Raw genomic sequence first — 21,196 nt, forward strand, 5'->3', positions numbered from 1 at the left:
TGTGGGCTCAGTATGGAGTGGAGCAATGTAGGGGAGTCAATATCAAGAGTGGGGTAGTGTGTGTGTGTGTGTGTGGGGGGGGGTCTCAGCATAAGCGCTAGTGTGGTGGTCTTAGTATGATGAGTGGGGTAGCATGGAGGTGTCATTATGGAAAAGAGGAAGGCAGCATTAGGAGCTCATGGAGAGGGGCAGCATGCATGGGACATTGTGAGAAGGGAGCAGCATGCATGGGACACTGTGAGGAGGGGGCAGCATGCATGGGACATTGTGAGGAGGGGGCAGCATGCATGGGACATTGTGAGGAGGGGGCAGCATGCATGGGACACTGAGGAGGGGGCAGCATGCATGGGACACTGAGGAGGGGGCAGCATGCATGGGACACTGTGAGGAGGGGGCAGCATGCATGGGACACTGTGAGGAGGGGGCAGCATACATGGGACATTGTGAGGAGGGGGCAGCATGCATGGGACACTGTGAGGAGGGGGCAGCATGCATGGGACATTGTGAGGAGGGGGAAGCATGCATGGGACACTGTGAGGAGGGGGCAGCATGCATGGGACACTGTCCTCACATCATGCTGCTCCCTCCTCACAATGTACAGATCATATTTCATAATCGAGGAAGGTGTGGTGGGTATATAGTAGTTTATAAGGGAGGACAATGTGGTGTTTTAGTTTATTAGGGGCAGTGTGACAGTCACAGTATATAAGTAAGGACGGTGTGGTGGGAATATTTTATACTCATGCTATGTTTTGATGTGCCTGTGGTGATCCCCATTGGGGGGGTTAGTGCCCTTTGTTTCTCATTGATACTTTTTCAAGTGTTTTACAAAGTAGATCTGCCTTAAACAGATGTCGTGTGCGAATACTCGGTGACAACGTAAAACTAAGGGGCGCGACCACTTAAAGTGCCTAGGGCAGCACGAAGGCAAAATACAGCCCTGCTTATAGGACCACCCTTCACTAAAATTACTGCTGCCAGTCTTTTGGGATACATCTCGGCCAGTTTTGCACATGTAGAGTCTTAACTTTTTGCTGATTTTCTTCTTTGCAAAATAGCTCTAGCTCAGTGAGATTGGATGGAGGCGTCTGTGAACAGCAATTTTCAAGTCTTGCCACAGATTTTCAGTGGGATTTGGGTATGGACCGTGACTGCGCCATTCATACATGTTATACTTTGATCTAAACCATCACATTGTAGTTCTCACAGTACGTTTTAGAGTCGTTGTCCTGCTGGAAGGTGAATCTACACCCAGTCTGTCTTTAGCCGCAGCCAATAGGTTTTCCTCCATGATTGTCCTGTATTTAGCTCCATCCATCTTCCCATCACCTCTGACCGGCTTCCCTGTCACTGCTGAAGAAAAGCATCCCCACAGCATTATGCTGCCACCACCATGTTTGACAGTGGCATGGTATTTGTGATGTGCAGTGTTTAGTTTTCTGCCACATAGAGTTTTGTATTTAGCCCAATATGTTTTACTTTGGGCTCATCTGACCAGAGCACGTTTTGCAGTAATTGGCACTGAGGTCATGCAAGGTATTGTAGTGTAATCATGTTCATTTCATTGGAACAAAAAAAGAAAGCACCAACAGACCTACAAGTTGATGTAAAGCTGTGTTTAGGCTATGACTGTCGCTATCTTTGCTGCCTCCGCTACAGCCACGCTTGCCCTACATGCGGGGGGCTCCTGTCTTGAGTTCACAATTGACAAATCTACTTTTAAATCTTTTTGTTGGTGCAGGAAAGGTTTAAAAGACTAGATAACCCATTTAGGAAGGTTTTATGAGTGGGGAAAAAACTGCTCCACGTGTTGTCCAGTATTCCAGCTCTGATTTAAGGACATAAGGGGCAGAACCCATGGTCAATTGTGGATCTTGTTTTGGTTAAAATTGACCAAATTTCAGATTGTCTAACAGTTTTTTTATTTTTTATTATTATGCAGAATATTTTGGCTGAGGCTACATGGGGTCCTTGGCCATGACACATCTGGCTACTATACCAGGTTGCCGCATTACCTCATTTGCTATATCCTGTTACTGTGCTATGTCTCCGACAGGAAATCCACATCCGTGGGATTCTCTGGGCTTTCTCTTCCTCCGTGGCCTCTGCATCCCTTCCACTTTCCTGGACAGCTGATGGATCCCCTTTAGTGCATGTTCCCATGATCAGGTTTAGAAGCGTTTTGTATTTTCACTGTATCTAAAACGCTGCGTTGTACAGTACAAGCACAGTGGATGGATTTATTGAAATCTCATACTTACTGTGCTTGTTTTTAATGCAGCGTAAACTGACAGGTGGCACAAAGGTTAATGTCATCATCATCAATTTTCACAAGTGCCTTGCAAATTTAATACAAAATAGTGCGTTGCAATCTGGGGGGGCGGTTGCGGACAGTGGCTTCATACGTGTCGATTGGTACTTCTCTGCTTCTGCATCCATCACACCTAATGTAATAGAATGAAGAGTGGTAAATTGGGTGAGGCCAAGACTGACAGTCTGGCATAAGGACAGGGTGGCCTGGTCTGTATCCTGAGTGGTGTATCAGGACCAGATTTCGGGACCTTATAGAGGACCTGTCAGCACGTTTTTTTATATGTATGAATGTATAGGAGCTTGCGTCCACTATAAATGATACAGCGTTCTGTGCCAGTGATGAGTCTTGTGTAAATAAGGCCTAGGGATGTGGCTAGTGGGAGCCATCTCTGTGCCCTGCCCCCATGCACCTAGCCTGATTTCCATATGGCTCCTATGCCCGATTTCTCATAAACAGTGCCTCAGATCGCTTTAGAAAAAAAAATATTTTTTATGGGGGTACAAGTGTCTATACAGCCATACCAAGTGCATTCCATATGTAAAATCACAGGTTCCCCTTGAAAGGACAGTGTCCTGGTGGTCTGATATTATAAAAATGTGCACTCTGCATTCATATCCCCACTTTCTGTACATTATGAACCATAATCCAAGGTGGGGTTCAGAGATGTTCCTGAGAGGAGCTAAACTTTCCACACAGGCTGCGTGTACTGAAATAAGGACTGCAATTCCAGGACAATCCACAAGGTGGTAGCCTGGGGCAGAAGCAGTGCAGTGCACATGCGCAATTTGCGGTAAGGAAGTGATTCGGTGGGTGACACTTTTCGGTTGCCGGGGAGCTGAGAAGCTGCGTGTATCATGGCGGGGGAGGAGGTGTCACCGTCTCCGGGAGAGTCTGCTAACGGATTAGGTAAATGAAAGGTCGTCGCAAATGTCAGCGGGCGCCGTGTCCTCTTAGCGGACATGTTGCTGGATTGCGGGTCTGTCTGCGCGGTACTCATTAATGTTTTGACGCGGGGACAATAGCGGGCTCGGGGCTGCCGCGCGGGTTCCTGGGAGTTGTGGTTTTTCCAGTTCCACTGTGGAATGTTGTTGTACGTGTCAAGACTACATTTCCCGTCATTCAAGTTCGGGGGCACTGACAGACAAAGCAGATATCTAGAGAGAGACTGTATCGTGATATATATATATATATATATATGTGTGTATGTATGTGTGCAAATGCCTACACAAGAGGCAAGCCCTGCCCACCAGTCACGACTACAGTTCTGTGGCCTCCTATCTGGCCCCCAGTGGCCTCCTATCTGGCCCCCAGTGGCCTCACGACTACAGTTCTGTGGTCCCAATATCTGGCCACCAGTGTGGGGTGTAGTGTGGAGGCGCCCCAATAATGGTTCCTCATTGTCCCCAGTCCTGGCACGCTGTGCGATAGGGCCGCCATGTAATCCTTGTATCGTGCTCCACACAGCTATGGAGGTGGTCACTGCGCTGTACTCCTTGGCCATGACCTCCATCACCCGTATCATAAAGTATATCACATCATGCAGCTAAAATAGCGGAATCATGACAGAGCCCAGTATAAGCCAATGGGGTCACTGTGACTGCAGTTATAAATGGAGGCTAAACCAACGGCTCTTAGCGCCACATGAGGCCTCACTGATTAGGCTGGTTTCACACTACGTCTTTTTAACATCCGTTGAAAACGTTATTTTAACGGAAGTACGGATCCTGTGCAAATCCGTTTTCACTTCAATGCATTTTCAATGGACTTGCGTCCACCTGCGTTCGCATGCGTTTGCGTCCGTTAGACGCAGGATCCGTCCTTTTGCGTTATTTTAACATGTTTCAAAAACGCAACATGTAGCGTTTTTGAGCTCCGTCCAAATACTGCAAATTGCTGGATCCTGACTATAACGCACGCAAACGCAGGTGAACGCTGGCATGCTGATAGACAGGATCCTGCTTTTGTACTGAGCATGCCCAAAAAGTACTGAGCATGCCCAGAACCAGTCTCGCGTGATCTGTCTATCTCTCTACTCCCTCCCTCACCCTCTCTCTCTCTATGGGCTGCTTCTCACTTGCGAGTTTCTCGCAGTAGAGCAATGCGAGAAAAACTCGCATTGGAATCGGACACATTAGTGAATGATTCAGCTCTCATCTGCGATTTTTTTCTCAGTCCAAATCGGACCGAGAAAAAAATCGCAGCATGCTGCTTTTTTGCGAGTTTCTACTGCGAGTTTCTCCAATGCAAGTCTATGGGAGCGTGTAAAAAATCGGATGTCACGGGACGGCACTCACACCATCTTGTGACATCCGATTTTCTAAATACATTTCTCGCATGTTTCCTAAAACACTGGAAACGAGCGATGTCTCCCAATGTCTGTCAATCACTATTCCCTGTCAGTCGGTCTCTCCCTCTCGGTCTCTATTCTCTCTGTCGGTCCGTCACTATCTCTGTCCCTCTCTCACAGTCTGTCGGTCAGTTTCCACCCCTCTCTCATACTCACCGTTCCCCGATCTCCGGCGCGGCGCTGCACGGCTTTCTCACTGCTCCGGCGGCTTTTACTATTTTGAAAAAGCCGGCCGCTCATTAAAGAATCTCGTATTCCCTGCTTTCCCCGCCCACAGGCGCCTATGATTGGTTGCAGTGAGACACGCCCCCACGCTGAGTGACAGGTGTCTCACTGCACCCAATCACAGCAGCCGGTGGGCGGGTCTATACTGTGCAGTGAAATAAATAAATAAATAATTAAAAAAAATGGCGTGCGGTCCCCCCCAATTTTAATACCAGCCAGATAAAGCCATACGGCTGAAGGCTGGTATTCTCAGGATGGGGAGCTCCACGTTATGGGGAGCCCCCCACCCTAACAATATCAGCCAACAGCCGCCCAGAATTGCCGCATACATTATATGCGACAGTTCTGGGACTGTACCCGGCTCTTCCCGATTTACCCTGGTGCGTTGGCAAATCGGGGTAATAAGGAGTTATTGGCAGCCCATAGCTGCCAATAAGTCCTAGATTAATCATGTCAGGCGTCTATGAGACACCCTCCATGATTAATCTGTAAGTGACAGTAAATAAACACACACACATGAAAAAATCCTTTATTTGAAATAAAAAACACAAACAAATTCCCTCATTACCAATTTATTAACCCCGACAAACCCTCCATGTCCGGCGTAATCCACGGACTCCAGCGTCGCTTCCAGCTCTGCTGCATGGAGGTGACAGGAGCAGCAGAAGACACCGCCGCTCCGGTCACCTCCACGCAGGTAGTGAAGACAGCCGCGCGATCAGCTGAGCTGTCACTGAGGTTACCCGCTGTCACTGGATCCAGCGGTGACAGCGGGTAACCTCAGTGACACCTCAGCAGATCGCGCTACTCACCTCAGTTGCTGCTTGGAGGTGACCGGAGCGGCGGTGTCTTCTGCAGCTCCTGTCACCTTCATGCTGGAAGCGACGCTGGAGGTCCGTGGAGTACGCCGGACATGGAGGGTTTGTCGGGGTTAATAAATTGGTAATGAGGGATTGTGTTTGTGTTTTTTATTTCTAATAAAGGATTTTTTCATGTGCTTGTGTGTGTTTATTTACTGTCACTTACAGATTAATCATGGAGGGTGTCTCATAGACGCCTGACATGATTAATCTAGGACTTATTGGCAGCTATGGGCTGCCAATAACTCCTTATTACCCCGATTTGCCAACGCACCAGGGTAAATCGGGAAGAGCCGGGTACAGTCCCAGAACTGTCGCATATAATGTATGCGGCAATTCTGGGCGGCTGTTGGCTGATATTGTTAGGGTGGGGGGCTCCCCATAACGTGGAGCTCCCCATCCTGAGAATACCAGCCTTCAGCCGTATGGCTTTATCTGGCTGGTATTAAAATTGGGGGGGACCGCACGCCATTTTTTTAAATTATTTATTTATTTATTTCACTGCACAGTATAGACCCGCCCACCGGCTGCTGTGATTGGGTGCAGTGAGACACCTGTCACTCAGCGTGGGGGCGTGTCTCACTGCAACCAATCATAGGCGCCTGTGGGCGGGGAAAGCAGGGAATACGAGATTCTTTAATGAGTGGCCGGCTTTTTCAAAATAGTAAAAGCCGCCGGAGCAGTGAGAAAGCCGTGCAGCGCCGCGCCGGGGATCGGTGAGTATGAGAGAGGGCTTCTAACTTCAGTCACTCGGGGGATTAGTGGTCACCGGTGAGTCCTTCACTGGTGACCGCTAATCAGGACGCGGCACAGACAGAGCCGCAGCATGACAATGAAGTTGGGTGAAGTTCACCCGAGTTCATTCTGACAGTGCGGCTCTGTCTGTGTCTGCTGTCATCTGCCATTCAGCTCTGCTACATGGCTGTCTGTGTCTGCTGTCAGCGGCCATGTAGCAGCCCGGCTCCTAGCAGCTGCAGACACTCGTAACCAAGATAAATATCGGGTATCCAAGGCCGATGTTTACCTTGGTTACCAGCGTCTGCAGCTGTCAGAAGCCTCCTCCCAGTCTAGTTCCCCTCACTCCCGATCACATGACTCCAATGCCCGCCCCTAAACATCCAGTGCAGGATCCTGCAAAATAACATATGCGTTTGCATACGTTATTTGCTGTAAAAGCAGGATCCGTACTTCCGCTAAAAAAACGTTTTCAGCGGATGTTAAAAAGACGTAGTGTGAAACTAGCCTAATGGGGAACATTGCGCCATCTGGAGACATTGGGTCCTGGTAAGGTGCAGCTGTGAACGCTTCACCCCTGGGGTCTATAGACCCCATAAATGAGAATCCACCTATCCGAGACATTCCTAAGAGAAGTGCAAGTCCCAAATTGATCCTTATGTAGGGGACCCAACCTGTGGCTCGCGGCGGTCTGCCAGCTTGGTACATTAGCACCAGGTCCAGCACCCAGCTATGCAGATTTAGGAAATGTGCACACGTTTGTGACAGATATTTCTGAATTAAAAAGGTCTCTTACATTAAAAAACGTGTTTTTGTTGCAGATTTCAGATATGTCACTCACTTTGCTGGGACAGTAGAAGGCAGTGATTTTTGTTGCAGGAAATCATGGGAATAAGGCGACGTGTGCACATACCCCTGGGTCTGCGGGTGGTGGCGGCACGTGGCTGCTGCACTGTGAGGTGCCAGCGTCATACTGACCACATAAATTGTGCAGTGTATTATATAAGCGATCACATGTTCAAGTTATTAAGTTGGATTAACCCCTTCACTAATATGGGCATAAGGGTACATCTTACACTGAGTTGACCATGTGTGGAAGAAGCTTAAAGACAACCTGACGTCTGATACGTGCTACGCAATGCGTGGGCAGCATGTAATGGGCGCTGGCTGTATAACCTCAGACAGGTATCTTGACTCTGAAACGTTGGCAACTGAAAGAGCCACTAAGGACCAAGCCGTGGAGTAGGCTAGTTGGTTAGGCACGTCTGCAGCAGCTTCTCCCAGCCAATTGTCCTGGATTGACAGGTTTCTGCATATTATGCACATGTAGGCAGAGACCTGTCAATCCAGAGCAGTGGGTGGGGAGAAGGCGGGGACCCACCTGTCTGACTAGTCATTGGCGTAGCTCAGTCACTGGTGGCTATTAAAAGTATTGTACTCTTTGAAATGTGCCAGCGTTTCACAGTCAGATATTCCAGGCTGCGATAATGCAGCCAGTGACTGGTAACTGCTGCCTGCGGATTGAGCAGCATCTATAAGATGTCAGGTTCTTTTAATAGCTGAGCTCCCTCCACATGTGGCAGATACCGGCTATGTTACATAGCCGGAATCTGTCTCTAACAGCTAATATCTAACCTATGTTAGACAGCGGCATTTAAATGACATCATTACCAATGTGTGTTGGCTTCCAACAGTCCAGCATTATGTGATAACGCAGGGCCCATGGTTTACTATGGTAGCCAGCTGTCGCTGCCATCTTGGTACTCCTCTGAAGATTAACTATCAGCTCTTTTAGTATGACCAGCAGCAGGGCTGTATGAGCCTGTGATTGGCTGCCATCATCATATGACTTTAGTGGAACGACATCACTGACGTCAGTGATAACATGCTGCAGAAGTCATCTGGCCGCTGCAGCAGTCCTGCAGTGACTTTTCCCATCTGGCGTAAATGCAGACCACAGAGCGCCCTGTGCCGGCACCTGGCAAGTGATTGTAGGTGAGTAGAGCATAGTTTTTGTTTCTAAAGGGGTTGACTGTTATGTAATAAGTCTGCAGTCATGCCATATAACTGCAGACTTGTGAATCCTCACATCGGATGCACTGTGAGGATCCGCTAGTCATAGAGCTGGAAACGGTGGTCACGTAGCCGTAAGTATGTGATTTGCATATTCCTGGCCAAAATCAGACTAGATGTACTTGGCCTCTCCCAATATACTTGCATTGAGTGTGGTCGCACCATTTTGGCCGGGAGTCTGCATATCGCATACTCGTCACATAACCGCCGTTCTCGGCTCTAACAGAAGCTGATCATAACAGTCCGTACAATGCGAGGATTCACAAGTCGTATGGATTTAGATTGGATAATCCTTTAATATCCCAAACCTTTGGTCCTTGTTCAGAAGATAGTTGCAAGTCACAAAGTTACTTGGATATGCCATAATAGTCTGACATGGGAATACACCTTTAAACTGAACCTGTCACCACTTTTTTGGCGTATAAGCTGCGGCTCTTATATACAGCATTCTAATATGCTGTATATAAGAGCCCAGGCTGGGAGTATAACATAAAACACACTTTATAATACTTACCTAACGGTCACTCGGTTGGCCAGATGGGCGTCTCCGGTGGAGGCGCCTTCTCTTTCGGTCATCTTCGTCCTCCTTCTGAAGCCTGTGTGCATGATGCGGCTACTTCATACACACTCGCCGGTCCTGCGCAGGCGCACTACAATTCTTTGATCTGTCCTGCTCAGGGATCAAAGTGTGGATGACGTCGGACACGTCATGCACCGCGACTAGAGAATAAGGAGGACGAAGATGGCCGAAAGAGACGCCAGAGAACAGAGACGCCCATATGGCCAACCGAGCGACCGTTAGGTAAGTATTATAAAGTGTTTTCTTTGTCGCTCCTAATTGGGAGACCCAGACAATTGGGTGTATAGCTACTGCCTCCGGAGGCCACACAAAGCACTACACTTAAAAGTGTAAAGCCCCTCCCCTTCTGCCTATACACCCCCCGTGGGATCACGGGCTCCTCAGTTTTCATGCTTTGTGCGAAGGAGGTCAGACATCCACGCATAGCTCCACTGTTTAGTCAGCAGCAGCTGCTGACTATGTCGGATGGAAGAAAAGAGGGCCCATACTAGGGCCCCCAGCATGCTCCCTTCTCACCCCACTTTTGTCGGCGGTGTTTGTTAAGGTTGAGGTACCCATTGCGGGTACGGAGGCTGGAGCCCACATGCTGCTTCCTTCCCCATCCCCCTTAGGGCTCTGGGTGAAGTGGGATTTTACCGGTCTCCAGGCACTGAGACCGTGCTCCATCCACAGCCCCTGGGGATTCTGCTGGATATGGAGCTGAGTATCGTCAGGGACAGGGCCCTGCTACGTCAAGGTACTCTGTGTCCCCGTACAGACCGCGCGCAGACACACTGCAGCATTGCTGGGTGTGTTAGTGCGCCGGGGACAACAGCGCTGCGCGCTTGTGCCATTACTAGCTACAGCTCTGCTGAGTGAGTCAATGTATTGGGAACTGCCGCGCCGGCGGCTGCTGTCAGTTCACGCTGCGGCGCGGCTGGGACTTGTGGTGCGCCGGGGACTTCCGCGCTGGCCGTGCATATATGACGGCCGCGCTTATTACTCGAGTCCCCGGCTTTTGCGGCCTAGTTTCGTTTCGTTCCCGCCCCCAGGCCTGCCAGTCAGGGGAAGGGCGGGACGCTGTACAGAACGTCAGCGCCGAGGGCTGGAGTCTACTTTACATACTCCAGCCCTCACACTGGGCACAGTGGGACGCCAGTTTCCCGCACTTTGTCTGAGGCACGCCCACGGTCCGCCCCTCTTCACAGAACGCTGGCAGCCATTCCTGTGTGCAGTCTGAGCTGGAGAGGGGAGACAAGTTCTGGGAGACCCAGACACGGGATTCTGGCGACCACACACCCGCATTTGAGCGGGCGGTAAGCGGCACCTCTGGTGCTGACCCCACTAGTGCCGAAGTGTACATTTGTATTTTTATGCTTACATGCTATACATTGCACTGTACGGTCGCTGGTGATTTTTGGCTATATACCCTCCTAGATTGCTCAGAGGAGACAACAGCATGTCATCCGCAAAAAGCAAGGGTGCCAAGGCACAGGCTTTCTATGCTGCTTGTACCGCATGTGAGGCTACTCTACCGGCAGGTTCCACTGACCCCAATTGTGTGCAGTGCTCGGCCCCTGTGGCACTTGCTCGGCCGGGGCCTCTGCTAGAGGTGACCCAGGGAGAACCACCTGTGAATAATGTCCAGGTGACGGGGACGGAGTTTGCAGTTTTTGCTGATAGATTGTCTGTGACTATGACTAAGATTCTAGAAACTTTGCAGTCTAGACCGGTAACTCAGACCATGGGCACTGTTGAATCATTGCTCCCTGGTCCCCCTCAGTTGGAACAGCTCCGGGCTCCGGGGGTGTCCCATGCATCCCAGGGTGAAGGCTCTGACACGGACGACAGTCCCAGACAGCCTAAGCGAGCTCGCTATGAGCGGCCCTCGACTTCATCACACTGGTCAGGGTCCCAGCAGGAGGACTCTCTGTATGATGAGGCGGAGGTAGCTGATCAGGATTCTGATCCTGAGACCGCTCTCAATCTGGATACTCCTGATGGTGACGCCATAGTGAATGATCTTATAGCGTCCATCAATAGAATGTTGGATATTTCTCCCCCAGCTCCTCCGGTGGAGGAGTCAGCTTCACAGCAGGAGAAATTCCATTTCAGGTATCCCAAGCGTAAATTAAGTACTTTTCTGGACCACTCTGACTTTAGAGAGGCAGTCCAGAAACACCACGCTTATCCAGATAAGCGTTTCTCCAAACGGCTTAAGGATACACGTTATCCCTTTCCCCCTGACGTGGTCAAGGGCTGGACCCAGTGTCCCAAGGTGGATCCTCCAATCTCCAGGCTTGCGGCTAGATCCATAGTTGCAGTGGAAGATGGGGCTGCACTTAAAGATGCCACTGACAGACAGATGGAGCTCTGGTTGAAATCCATCTATGAAGCTATCGGCGCGTCGTTTGCTCCAGCATTCGCAGCCGTATGGGCACTCCAAGCTATTTCAGCTGGTCTTACACAGATTGACACGGTCACACGTACATCTGTTCCGCAGGTGGCATCCTTAACCTCTCAAATGTCTGCATTTGCGTCTTACACGATTAATGCTGTCCTGGACTCTACGAGCCGTACGGCAGTGGCGTCCGCCAACTCCGTGGTTTTACGCAGAGCCTTGTGGTTAAGGGAATGGAAGGCAGATTCTGCTTCCAAAAAAGTGCTTAACCAGTTTGCCATTTTCTGGTGACCGACTGTTTGGTGAGCGTTTGGATGAAATCATTAAACAGTCCAAGGGTAAGGATTCATCCTTACCTCAGCCCAGACAAAACAAACCCCAACAGAGGAGGGGACAGTCGGGGTTTCGGTCCTTTCGAGGCTCGGGCAGGTCCCAATTCTCCTCGTCCAAAAGGACTCAAAAGGATCAGAGGAGCTCAGATTCTTGGCGGGCTCAGTCACGCCCAAAAAAGACAGCCGGAAGACCCGCTACCAAGGCGGCTTCCTCATGACTTTCGGCCTCCTCTCTCCGCATCCTCGGTCGGTGGCAGGCTCTCCCGCTTTGGCGACATTTGGCTGCCACAGGTCAAAGACCGTTGGGTGAGAGACATTCTGTCTCACGGGTACAGGATAGAGTTCAGTTCTCGTCCTCCAACTCGATTCTTCAGAACTTCTCCACCTCCCGACCGAGCCGATGCTCTTCTGCAAGCGGTGTGCACTCTAAAGGCAGAAGGAGTGGTGACCCCTGTTCCTCTTCAGGAGCAAGGTCACGGTTTTTACTCCAATTTGTTTGTGGTGCCAAAAAAGGACGGGTCTTTCCGTCCCGTTCTGGATCTAAAACTGCTCAACAAGCACGTGAAAATCAGGCGGTTCCGGATGGAATCCCTCCGCTCCGTCATCGCCTCAATGTCTCAAGGAGATTTCCTAGCATCAATAGACATCAAGGATGCTTATCTCCACGTGCCGATTGCTCCAGAGCACCAGCGTTTTCTACGCTTCGTTATAGGAGACGAACACCTTCAGTTCGTAGCTCTGCCTTTCGGGCTGGCGACAGCCCCACGGGTCTTCACCAAGGTCATGGCAGCAGTAGTAGCAGTCCTGCACTCTCAAGGTCACTCTGTGATCCCGTATTTGGACGATCTACTTGTCAAGGCACCCTCTCAAGAGGCATGCCAACACAGCCTGAACGTTGCGCTGGAGACTCTCCAGAGTTTCGGGTGGATCATCAACTTTCCAAAGTCAAATCTGACCCCGACCCAATCGCTAACATACCTTGGCATGGAGTTTCATACTCTCTCAGCGATAGTGAAGCTTCCGCTGGACAAACAGCGTTCACTACAGACAGGGGTGCAATCTCTCCTTCAAGGCCAGTCACACCCCTTGAGACGCCTCATGCACTTCCTAGGGAAGATGGTAGCAACAATGGAGGCAGTCCCTTTCGCGCAGTTTCATCTGCGTCCACTACAATGGGACATTCTCCGCCAATGGGACGGGAAGTCGACGTCCCTCGACAGGAACGTCTCCCTTTCTCAGGCGGCCAAGGAATCTCTTCGGTGGAGGCTTCTTCCCACCTCATTGTCAAAAGGAAAGTCCTTTCTACCCCCATCCTGGGCGGTGGTTACGACAGACGCGAGTCTTTCAGGGTGGGGAGCAGTTTTTCTCCACCACAGGGCTCAAGGTACGTGGACTCAGCAAGAGTCCACCCTTCAGATCAATGTTCTGGAAATCAGAGCAGTGTATCTTGCCCTACAAGCCTTCCAGCAGTGGCTGGAAGGCAAGCAGATCCGAATTCAGTCGGACAACTCCACAGCGGTGGCATACATCAACCACCAAGGAGGAACACGCAGTCGGCAAGCCTTCCAGGAAGTCCGGCGGATTCTGACGTGGGTGGAAAACATGGCATCCACCATATCCGCAGTTCACATCCCAGGCGTGGAAAACTGGGAAGCAGACTTCCTCAGTCGCCAGGGTATGGACGCAGGGGAATGGTCTCTTCACCCGGACGTGTTTCAGGAGATCTGTCGCCGCTGGGGGGTGCCGGACGTCGACCTAATGGCGTCCCGGCACAACAACAAGGTCCCGGCTTTCATGGCACGGTCTCACGATCACCGAGCTCTGGCGGCGGACGCCTTAGTTCAAGATTGGTCGCAGTTCCGGCTACCTTATGTGTTCCCACCTCTGGCACTGTTGCCCAGAGTGCTGCGCAAGATCAGGTCCGACTGCCGCGCCATCCTCGTCGCTCCAGACTGGCCGAGGAGGTCGTGGTACCCGGATCTGTGGCACCTCACGGTAGGCCAACCGTGGGCACTACCAGACCGACCAGACTTGTTGTCCCAAGGGCCGTTTTTCCATCGGAATTCTGCGGCCCTGAACCTGACTGTGTGGCCATTGAGTCCTGGATCCTAGCGTCTTCAGGATTATCTCAAGAGGTCATTGCCACCATGAGACAGGCTAGAAAACCATCCTCCGCCAAGATCTACCACAGGACGTGGAAGATATTCTTATCTTCGTGCTCTGCTCAGGGAGTTTCTCCCTGGCCATTTGCATTGCCTACTCTTCTTTCCTTCCTGCAATCCGGTTTGGAAAAAGGTTTGTCGCTAGGCTCCCTTAAAGGACAAGTCTCAGCGCTATCTGTATTTTTTCAGAAACGCCTAGCACGACTTCCTCAGGTACGCACGTTCCTGCAAGGGGTTTGTCATATCGTCCCTCCTTACAAGCGGCCGTTAGAGCCCTGGGATCTGAACAGGGTTCTAATTGCTCTCCAGAAGCCACCTTTCGAGCCTATGAGGGATGTTTCCCTTTATCGCCTTTCACAGAAAGTGGCCTTTCTAGTAGCGGTCACGTCTCTTCGGAGAGTGTCCGAGCTAGCAGCGCGGTCATGCAAATCTCCCTTCCTGGTGTTTCACCAGGACAAGGTGGTTCTGCGCCCGATTCCGGAGTTTCTCCCTAAGGTGGTGTCACAAACCACCGGGGGGGTCACTCAGAAATCCCCCGCGCTGGCTACCAGTACGTCACAATCGGGGGGTAACAAGTGGGGGTCACCCCTACTTTATACCTCCCGACCGACAGACAGAGCACGTGACGCGCTCTCTAGCGCCCCTCTTATAGTCAGGCCAATTATGGAATTGCCCGACAATAAGCAAGGAGGCCGCTATACTACTTATGCCGATTATTGAAGGGCCCCCGGCGAGAGAAGGGTATATATTCCCCCGACCTCCGCGGGCGGAATATATAAACTCTCCCCGAATCTCACTGGCCTCCCCACAATAATCCTTGGCACAACTCGCTGCCACCAACCGATTTACGGTAACTATTAGCCGAACACACAGACGTGGGATTCAAGATCGAGATAACAGAACAGCTCAAGATTAATTATATACTTTAATCAGCCTAAAGCACACTAGAACTACAATATATACAATAGGGAATCTACAGAATATACATATGTCAGAGTACAGTTACAGATAAAGCATGGGTTACAAACAGGTATACAATTACATCAGTTACCTTGTTGCGTCTGGCCACAGGGGGGCGCTGTAGACCAGGTTTCCAGGATTCTTCCTCACAGGTCTTTCCTAACCAGGCCCCCGAGCAGAAGAATGGCCGAAGTAGGGTTATCAACCTGGGCAGATCCAGGTCCCCTCCTACCTTCGTGACCTCACAGGGAAGCACTGCCACTCCCCCTGCATGGATCAGAATTATCCAGCAAAGGGGATATTGGCCATAACTTTGCCTGGGAGCGTCGTAGGCGGACGCCAATGCTCTCATTGTGACAGTTATGAATTTAGCTACAGAACGAGGGGACTCATGACCTGTCTACGAGTTCCCATATGGCTGATATCACGCCTGGGGTATTTCCCAAGCTCCCCCTTCCATAAAAAAGGTGTGCCAGCATCGTCCGCCTGCGCAAACACCATTTTTATGGTTGCCATATTTATCGGAGATATGGCTTGCGAGATATGAACCATTTTTTACTGGAGTCGTTCTGTCTGGCTACTTCCAAGCCTTGCTAATGAGATACAACTCTTGTTACAGGGTGACGGCAGGGAGCCATCCTGTGTCCATTGTCCGCACAACATCTCATCTCCATATCAGAGGAGATGGCTGTTGGAGGTGTAAGTGGGATGTGACACCTTCACAGATGCTGGACATTTGAGCACAAGAAGGGAGGGGGGCACTGCCAGGGAGTGATGAGAGCAATTATGACTTCTAGTCATAATTCCTCTTCATATCCCAGGATTTACCTCACACCTCCCCCCTTTTGAGGGCGCTAGGGGGCAGCACACTCCGGTGTTCCCCCGTGCGCCCGTCCGCGACCTCTCCTTGTCGGGACAGCCCGTCTGCGTTACCGTGGTCACGGCCCCTTTTGTGGCGAATGGTGAAGTCGTATTGCTGGAGCGCAAGGCTCCATCGCAACAATCGCCCATTCGTCCCAGAGACGGTGTGCAACCAGCTGAGGGGATTGTGGTCCGTCTCCACGATGAAGTGGCGCCCGTATAGATAGGGTTGCAGACGCTGCAGGGCCCACACTATGGCCAGGCACTCCTCCATTGTAGAATAGGCCACTTCCCTTGGTAACAGCTTCCTGCTCAGGTACAAGACTGGGTGCTCTTGGCTCGCAGAGTCCACCTGGCTGAGCACCGCACCGAGGCCGAAGTCACTGGCGTCGGTCTGTACTACAAACGGCCGCGTGAAGTCGGCTGCCTGTAGCACGGGCGGGCTGGACAGGGCGTCCTTTAGGGCCCGGAAGGCTGTCTCGCAGTCCATTGTCCAATCGACTGCAGAGGGCAGCTTCTTCTTGGTGAGGTCCGTCAAGGGCTTTGCCAGGCTACTATAGCATGGAACAAACCTCCTATAGTACCCAGCGGTCCCCAAGAAGCACATCACCTGCTTCTTGGTCCTGGGGGTGGGCCAGGATGCGATGGCCTCCACTTTCTCAGGCTCGGGCTTCAGCGTTCCCCCACCTACCCGGTGACCGAGGTACTGGACCTCGCTCATGGCCAGCTGACACTTTCCCGGCTTGATGGTTAAACCTGCCCGGTGGATCCGCCTGAGCACCTGTGCTAGATGCTCTAGGTGGTCCTCCCAGGTGGGACTGAAGACGGCAATGTCATCTAGGTACGCGGCCGCGTACCCTTCAAGTCCCTTGAGCAGGGTGTTGACCGTCCGCTGGAAAGTGGCAGGGGCATTCCTCATCCCGAATGGCATCACCGTGGACTCGTACAGTCCAAATGGGGTAATAAAGGCAGAGCGTTCCCTGGCCTTGAGAGTCAGGGGGATCTGCCAATATCCCCGGCTCAGGTCCATGATGGTCAGGTAATGAGCCCCGGCCAACTGATCGAGCAGGTCATCGATGCGTGGCATTGGGTACGCATCGGCGACCGTGACAGCATTGAGCCCCCTGTAGTCCACGCAGAACCGAGTGGTTCGGTCCTTCTTAGGGACGAGGACTACAGGCGAGGCCCAAGCGCTGTTGGATGCCTGGATCACCCCCAGCTCCAGCATCTCGTCAATCTCCTGGCGCATGTGTTGCTGCACCTCCAGGGAGACCCGATATGCTGAACGCCGGATCGGGGGATGATCCCCAGTGTCCACGTGATGGACAGCCAAGTCAGTCCTTCCGGGCTGGTTGGTAAACAACCCCCGGAAGGGGAGGAGGGTGGCCCACAGCTGGGACCGTTGGTCCTCCAAGAGCTGGTGGCCAACCTCCACATCCTCAATGGATCCGCCTGCCCTAACCTGGGCTAGCATATCCAAGAGGGTTTCCGCTTCTCCCTCCTCGGGCAGGTTGCACACGGGGAGCGCACATGCCTCCCGCTCATGATGTGCCTTCATCATGTTCACATGGAAGGGCTTTCGCCTTCCACGGGCGGGGTCCAGGGTGACCAGGTACGTTACAGGGTTGAGCTGCTGGTACACGAGGTATGGGCCTTCCCAGGCTGCCTGAAGCTTGTCCTGTGGTACGGGGACCAGTACCCACACCTTTTGACCCACTTGGTAGGTCCTCTCACAAGCGTTCTGGTCGTACCAACGCTTCTGATCGGCCTGGGCTTGAGCCATATTGTCGTGTACCAGTTGCGTCAAGGCCTGCATTCTGTCCCGGAAGCGCATGACATACTCGATAACCGACACTCCGGGGGTGGCCAAATCCCCTTCCCAAGCCTCTTTCACCAGAGCCAGGGGGCCCCGCACACGTCGCCCGTACAGGAGCTCAAACGGTGAGAATCCTGTTGAGGCCTGTGGAACCTCCCGGTAAGCAAATAACAGGTGTGGGAGATACCGCTCCCAGTCACGCCCATGGGAGTCGACCAACATCTTAAGCATCTGCTTTAAGGTGCCATTGAACCGCTCGCACAGGCCATTAGTCTGTGGATGGTACGGGCTGGCCACCAGATGTCGCACCTGGACTTGCTTACAGAGGGTCTCCATCAGCTGGGACATGAATTGGGTCCCCCGGTCGGTGAGCATTTCCTGGGGAAAACCCACTCGGGAGAAAATCTCCAGCAATGCGGTGGCCACCTTGTCAGCCCGAATGGACGACAAGGCCACTGCTTCTGGGTACCGGGTGGCATAGTCAACTACCGTCAGTATGAAGCGTTTCCCGGAGCTGCTGGGGATGGCCAGCGGGCCGACCAGATCCACAGCCACCCTCCTGAAAGGCTCATCGATGATTGGCAGAGATACCAGTGGGGCTTTGGGGCGTGGCCCCGCCTTCCCCACTCTCTGACAGGTTTCACACGAACGGCAGTAGGCAGCCACATCGGCCCCCATTTTTGGCCAGTAGAAATGCTGGTTCAACCTGGCCTTGGTCTTAGCGATCCCTAGGTGTCCGGCCATCGGAATCTCATGTGCGATCCGCAACAACTCCGTCCGGAACGGATAGGGTACCACCAACTGTCGGTCCCTGGGCCACGCCTCCGGTGAACCCTGCTGGACCGTGGCCCGGTACAGCCGTCCTTGGTCCCAGACCACTCGCTCCGGGTCCGAGTCCGAGGGAGGCTGTGCCGCCTGCTCCTTAAGAGCTTTCAGGCTGTCGTCAGCTTCTAACGCTGCCTGAAACCCCTGACTAGATGTGGCCAGAATCGACGAGACTGTCACATCTTCAGTCAGTACCCCGGGACCTGTGTCCTGGCCTCCACCTGACTCGGCTGCCACTTGGTCAGAAGGGGAAGAGCTATCGGACCTCCGGGAGGCCCCTTGGCTTCCAGCACTCCCACTGCGGGTGACAGCGGCCACAGCCGCTGCGACCGTGGGTCGTGCCTGCTCCTCCTCCGTTCCTGACCAAGTCGCCGGTTCAGGCAGACCTACCTGGCTTCCTGACACCCCGGTTGTGGGGGAACCCTGCACCGAGATCTTACCTGGGAGCACTTCCGCTCCTGGACCGGCCCCAATCTCACCTGCCTGTTCCCCCCCTGCAGCAACAGAACCCCGCTGTGAAATCTCTGGGGACCCCACATTTGCTGTGGTAGCCCCCACCCCACACACTGGTCCTCCCCCTGCAGCACCCTGCTCTCTGCTTATCCCTGCAGAGGGCAACAGATCCCAGCTCACAGGCTGGTTACTTGTAGAGGCATGGTCACACCTTTCTCTGACCCCCTCCCCTGTCACAGCTGCAGCTGAGTGTGTGTCTATGGTGTCTGTGCAAGCAGAAATATCAGAGTTCACTCCCTCCTCCCTTACATCATTCATAGATAACACATTAACATTGTCCGGAGGCACGTCAGCACTGGCTGAAGGTTCAGCCTTTGGGGCGGGGCCAAACTGGGAGGTTATTTGCCCCAAATCTGTCCCAAGTAGCACGTTTGCAGGGATCCGATCAGTTACCCCCACCTCCCTCACCCCTCGCCCTGCGCCCCAGTCCACATAAATGTCAGCAACAGGCAGCGCCGGGTCAATGCCTCCAATCCCGGAGACAGCGAGGGTTTTTCCAGGGATCAAGTCTTGGGGGGACACCATCTCAGGCCGCACCAGAGTCACCTCCGAGGCGCTGTCTCGCAGTCCTATGGTCACAGACTGGCCGACGGTGACAGGTTGGAAGCTGTCCAGGGACCTACCACCACCCCCACCCACACAATACACCTTGGGCGGCCCTTGGGACGGGGACGGAGCCGGGGCCTTGGGACGCTGAGGGCACATGGCCTTGAAGTGTCCAGGTAGGTTGCACTGGTGGCACCGTCTTGGCTCTGCCACGGGCCTGGAGAGGGGAGTTGAGGGGGACACCCCCTGCAGTCTAGGGGCAGGTGGGGCAGTCGCAGAGTTCATCTTACCCCCTCTCCAGGTGCTGCTGGTGGCTGCTCTCCTGGCTTCAGGAGCCCGATTGTTGGTGTAGTCATCGGCCAGGGCAGCTGTAGCCGTGGATCCCTTTGGCTTCTGGTCTCGGATGAACTGGCGGAGATCCTCAGGGCAGTTCCACAAGAGTTGCTCCGTGATGAACAAGTCCAGGATCTCCGGTCCGGTGGAAAGCTGCAGGCCTTGGGTCCAGTGGTCGGCAGCTCGGGCAAGTGCCCGCCGGTGGTCAGCCCAGGAGTCCTTTGGTCCCTTCTGCAGCGTCCGGAACTTCTTGCGGTAGGACTCCGGGGTGAGGTTGTACTGTTGGATCAGGGCCCGCTTGATGGTGTCGTAGCCCTGATCCGCCTCAGCAGGCAAGTCCCCAAGGATATCCAGGGCCTTACCCCTTAAACGGGGGGTCAGGTATTTGGCCCACTGGTCCTTGTTCAGATGATGCTGCAAGCAAGTCCGTTCAAAAGCAGTCAAGAAAGAGTCCAAGTCTCCATCCTTCTCCAGCACTGGGAAGTCCTCAACACGGACCTTTGGAAGTTTGGTGTCTGGAAGGTCACGGGTGGCTGATGAGGGCCGGAGCTGAGCTAGCTGCAGCTGGTAGTTACGCTCTGCCTGGCGCTCTTCACGCGCTGCTTGCCGCTCACGCTCGGCCATGAGTTCCTTGTAGCCCTCCCGGTCTCCAGCCTGGCGTAGGGCCATAGCCATTTGAAGAAGGCTATCCGAGCCTCCCAGGCTCGGTGGAATGGCACGTGGTGATCTGCGGCCCGCTGCGGAGCCTGGTGCTTCACTGTCCATTGCAGAGCGGAGGGCTGGCGTCTGGCTCGTTGAGGACCCTTGGGCGAGCTGCTCCTCATCTTGTCCAGCAGTGCCCGGTTGTGCAATGTCCTCTGCAGAGCTGTTTTCTGGCGTCGAGCTCCTGGAGGACTCGTGGGCAACCTCCTCATCGTCTCTGGCCTGAGCATCGGCCATTCCTTTGGCTTTGCTCCTGGTGCTCTCAGCCATTCTTGCAGACTTTTGGTCACTGACACAGAACTGACACCTGATGCCTCCACACACCTTACAGTATCTGCACTCTGACACTCTAGTGTTGAGCTAGTCTGAAGACCCCAGCAGCCACAGCTGCTGCAGGCAGTCTTTAGTGTCTGGGAGTATGGGTCTCACACTCACACACACTATTATCTCGATCCCACTGCTGCCACCAATATGTCACAAACCACCGGGGGGGTCACTCAGAAATCCCCCGCGCTGGCTACCAGTACGTCACAATCGGGGGGTAACAAGTGGGGGTCACCCCTACTTTATACCTCCCGACCGACAGACAGAGCACGTGACGCGCTCTCTAGCGCCCCTCTTATAGTCAGGCC

General features: G+C 53.0%; 1 protein-coding gene across 1 annotated transcript in view; it reads left to right on the forward strand.

The window, feature by feature from the left end:
* The first annotated feature begins 3,090 nt into the window (after window positions 1-3,090).
* Window positions 3,091-21,196, forward strand: part of CEP97 (centrosomal protein 97) — a 90,491-nt gene continuing 72,385 nt past the window's right edge. The window contains exon 1 of the mRNA XM_075334294.1: window positions 3,091-3,220. Coding sequence (XP_075190409.1) covers window positions 3,169-3,220 — 52 coding nt within the window. The 5' untranslated portion in view covers window positions 3,091-3,168. The remainder of the gene's footprint in view (window positions 3,221-21,196) is intronic.

Source organism: Anomaloglossus baeobatrachus, chromosome 2 (genome assembly GCF_048569485.1).
Source record: "Anomaloglossus baeobatrachus isolate aAnoBae1 chromosome 2, aAnoBae1.hap1, whole genome shotgun sequence".
NCBI classification, from domain to species: Eukaryota; Metazoa; Chordata; class Amphibia; order Anura; family Aromobatidae; genus Anomaloglossus; species Anomaloglossus baeobatrachus.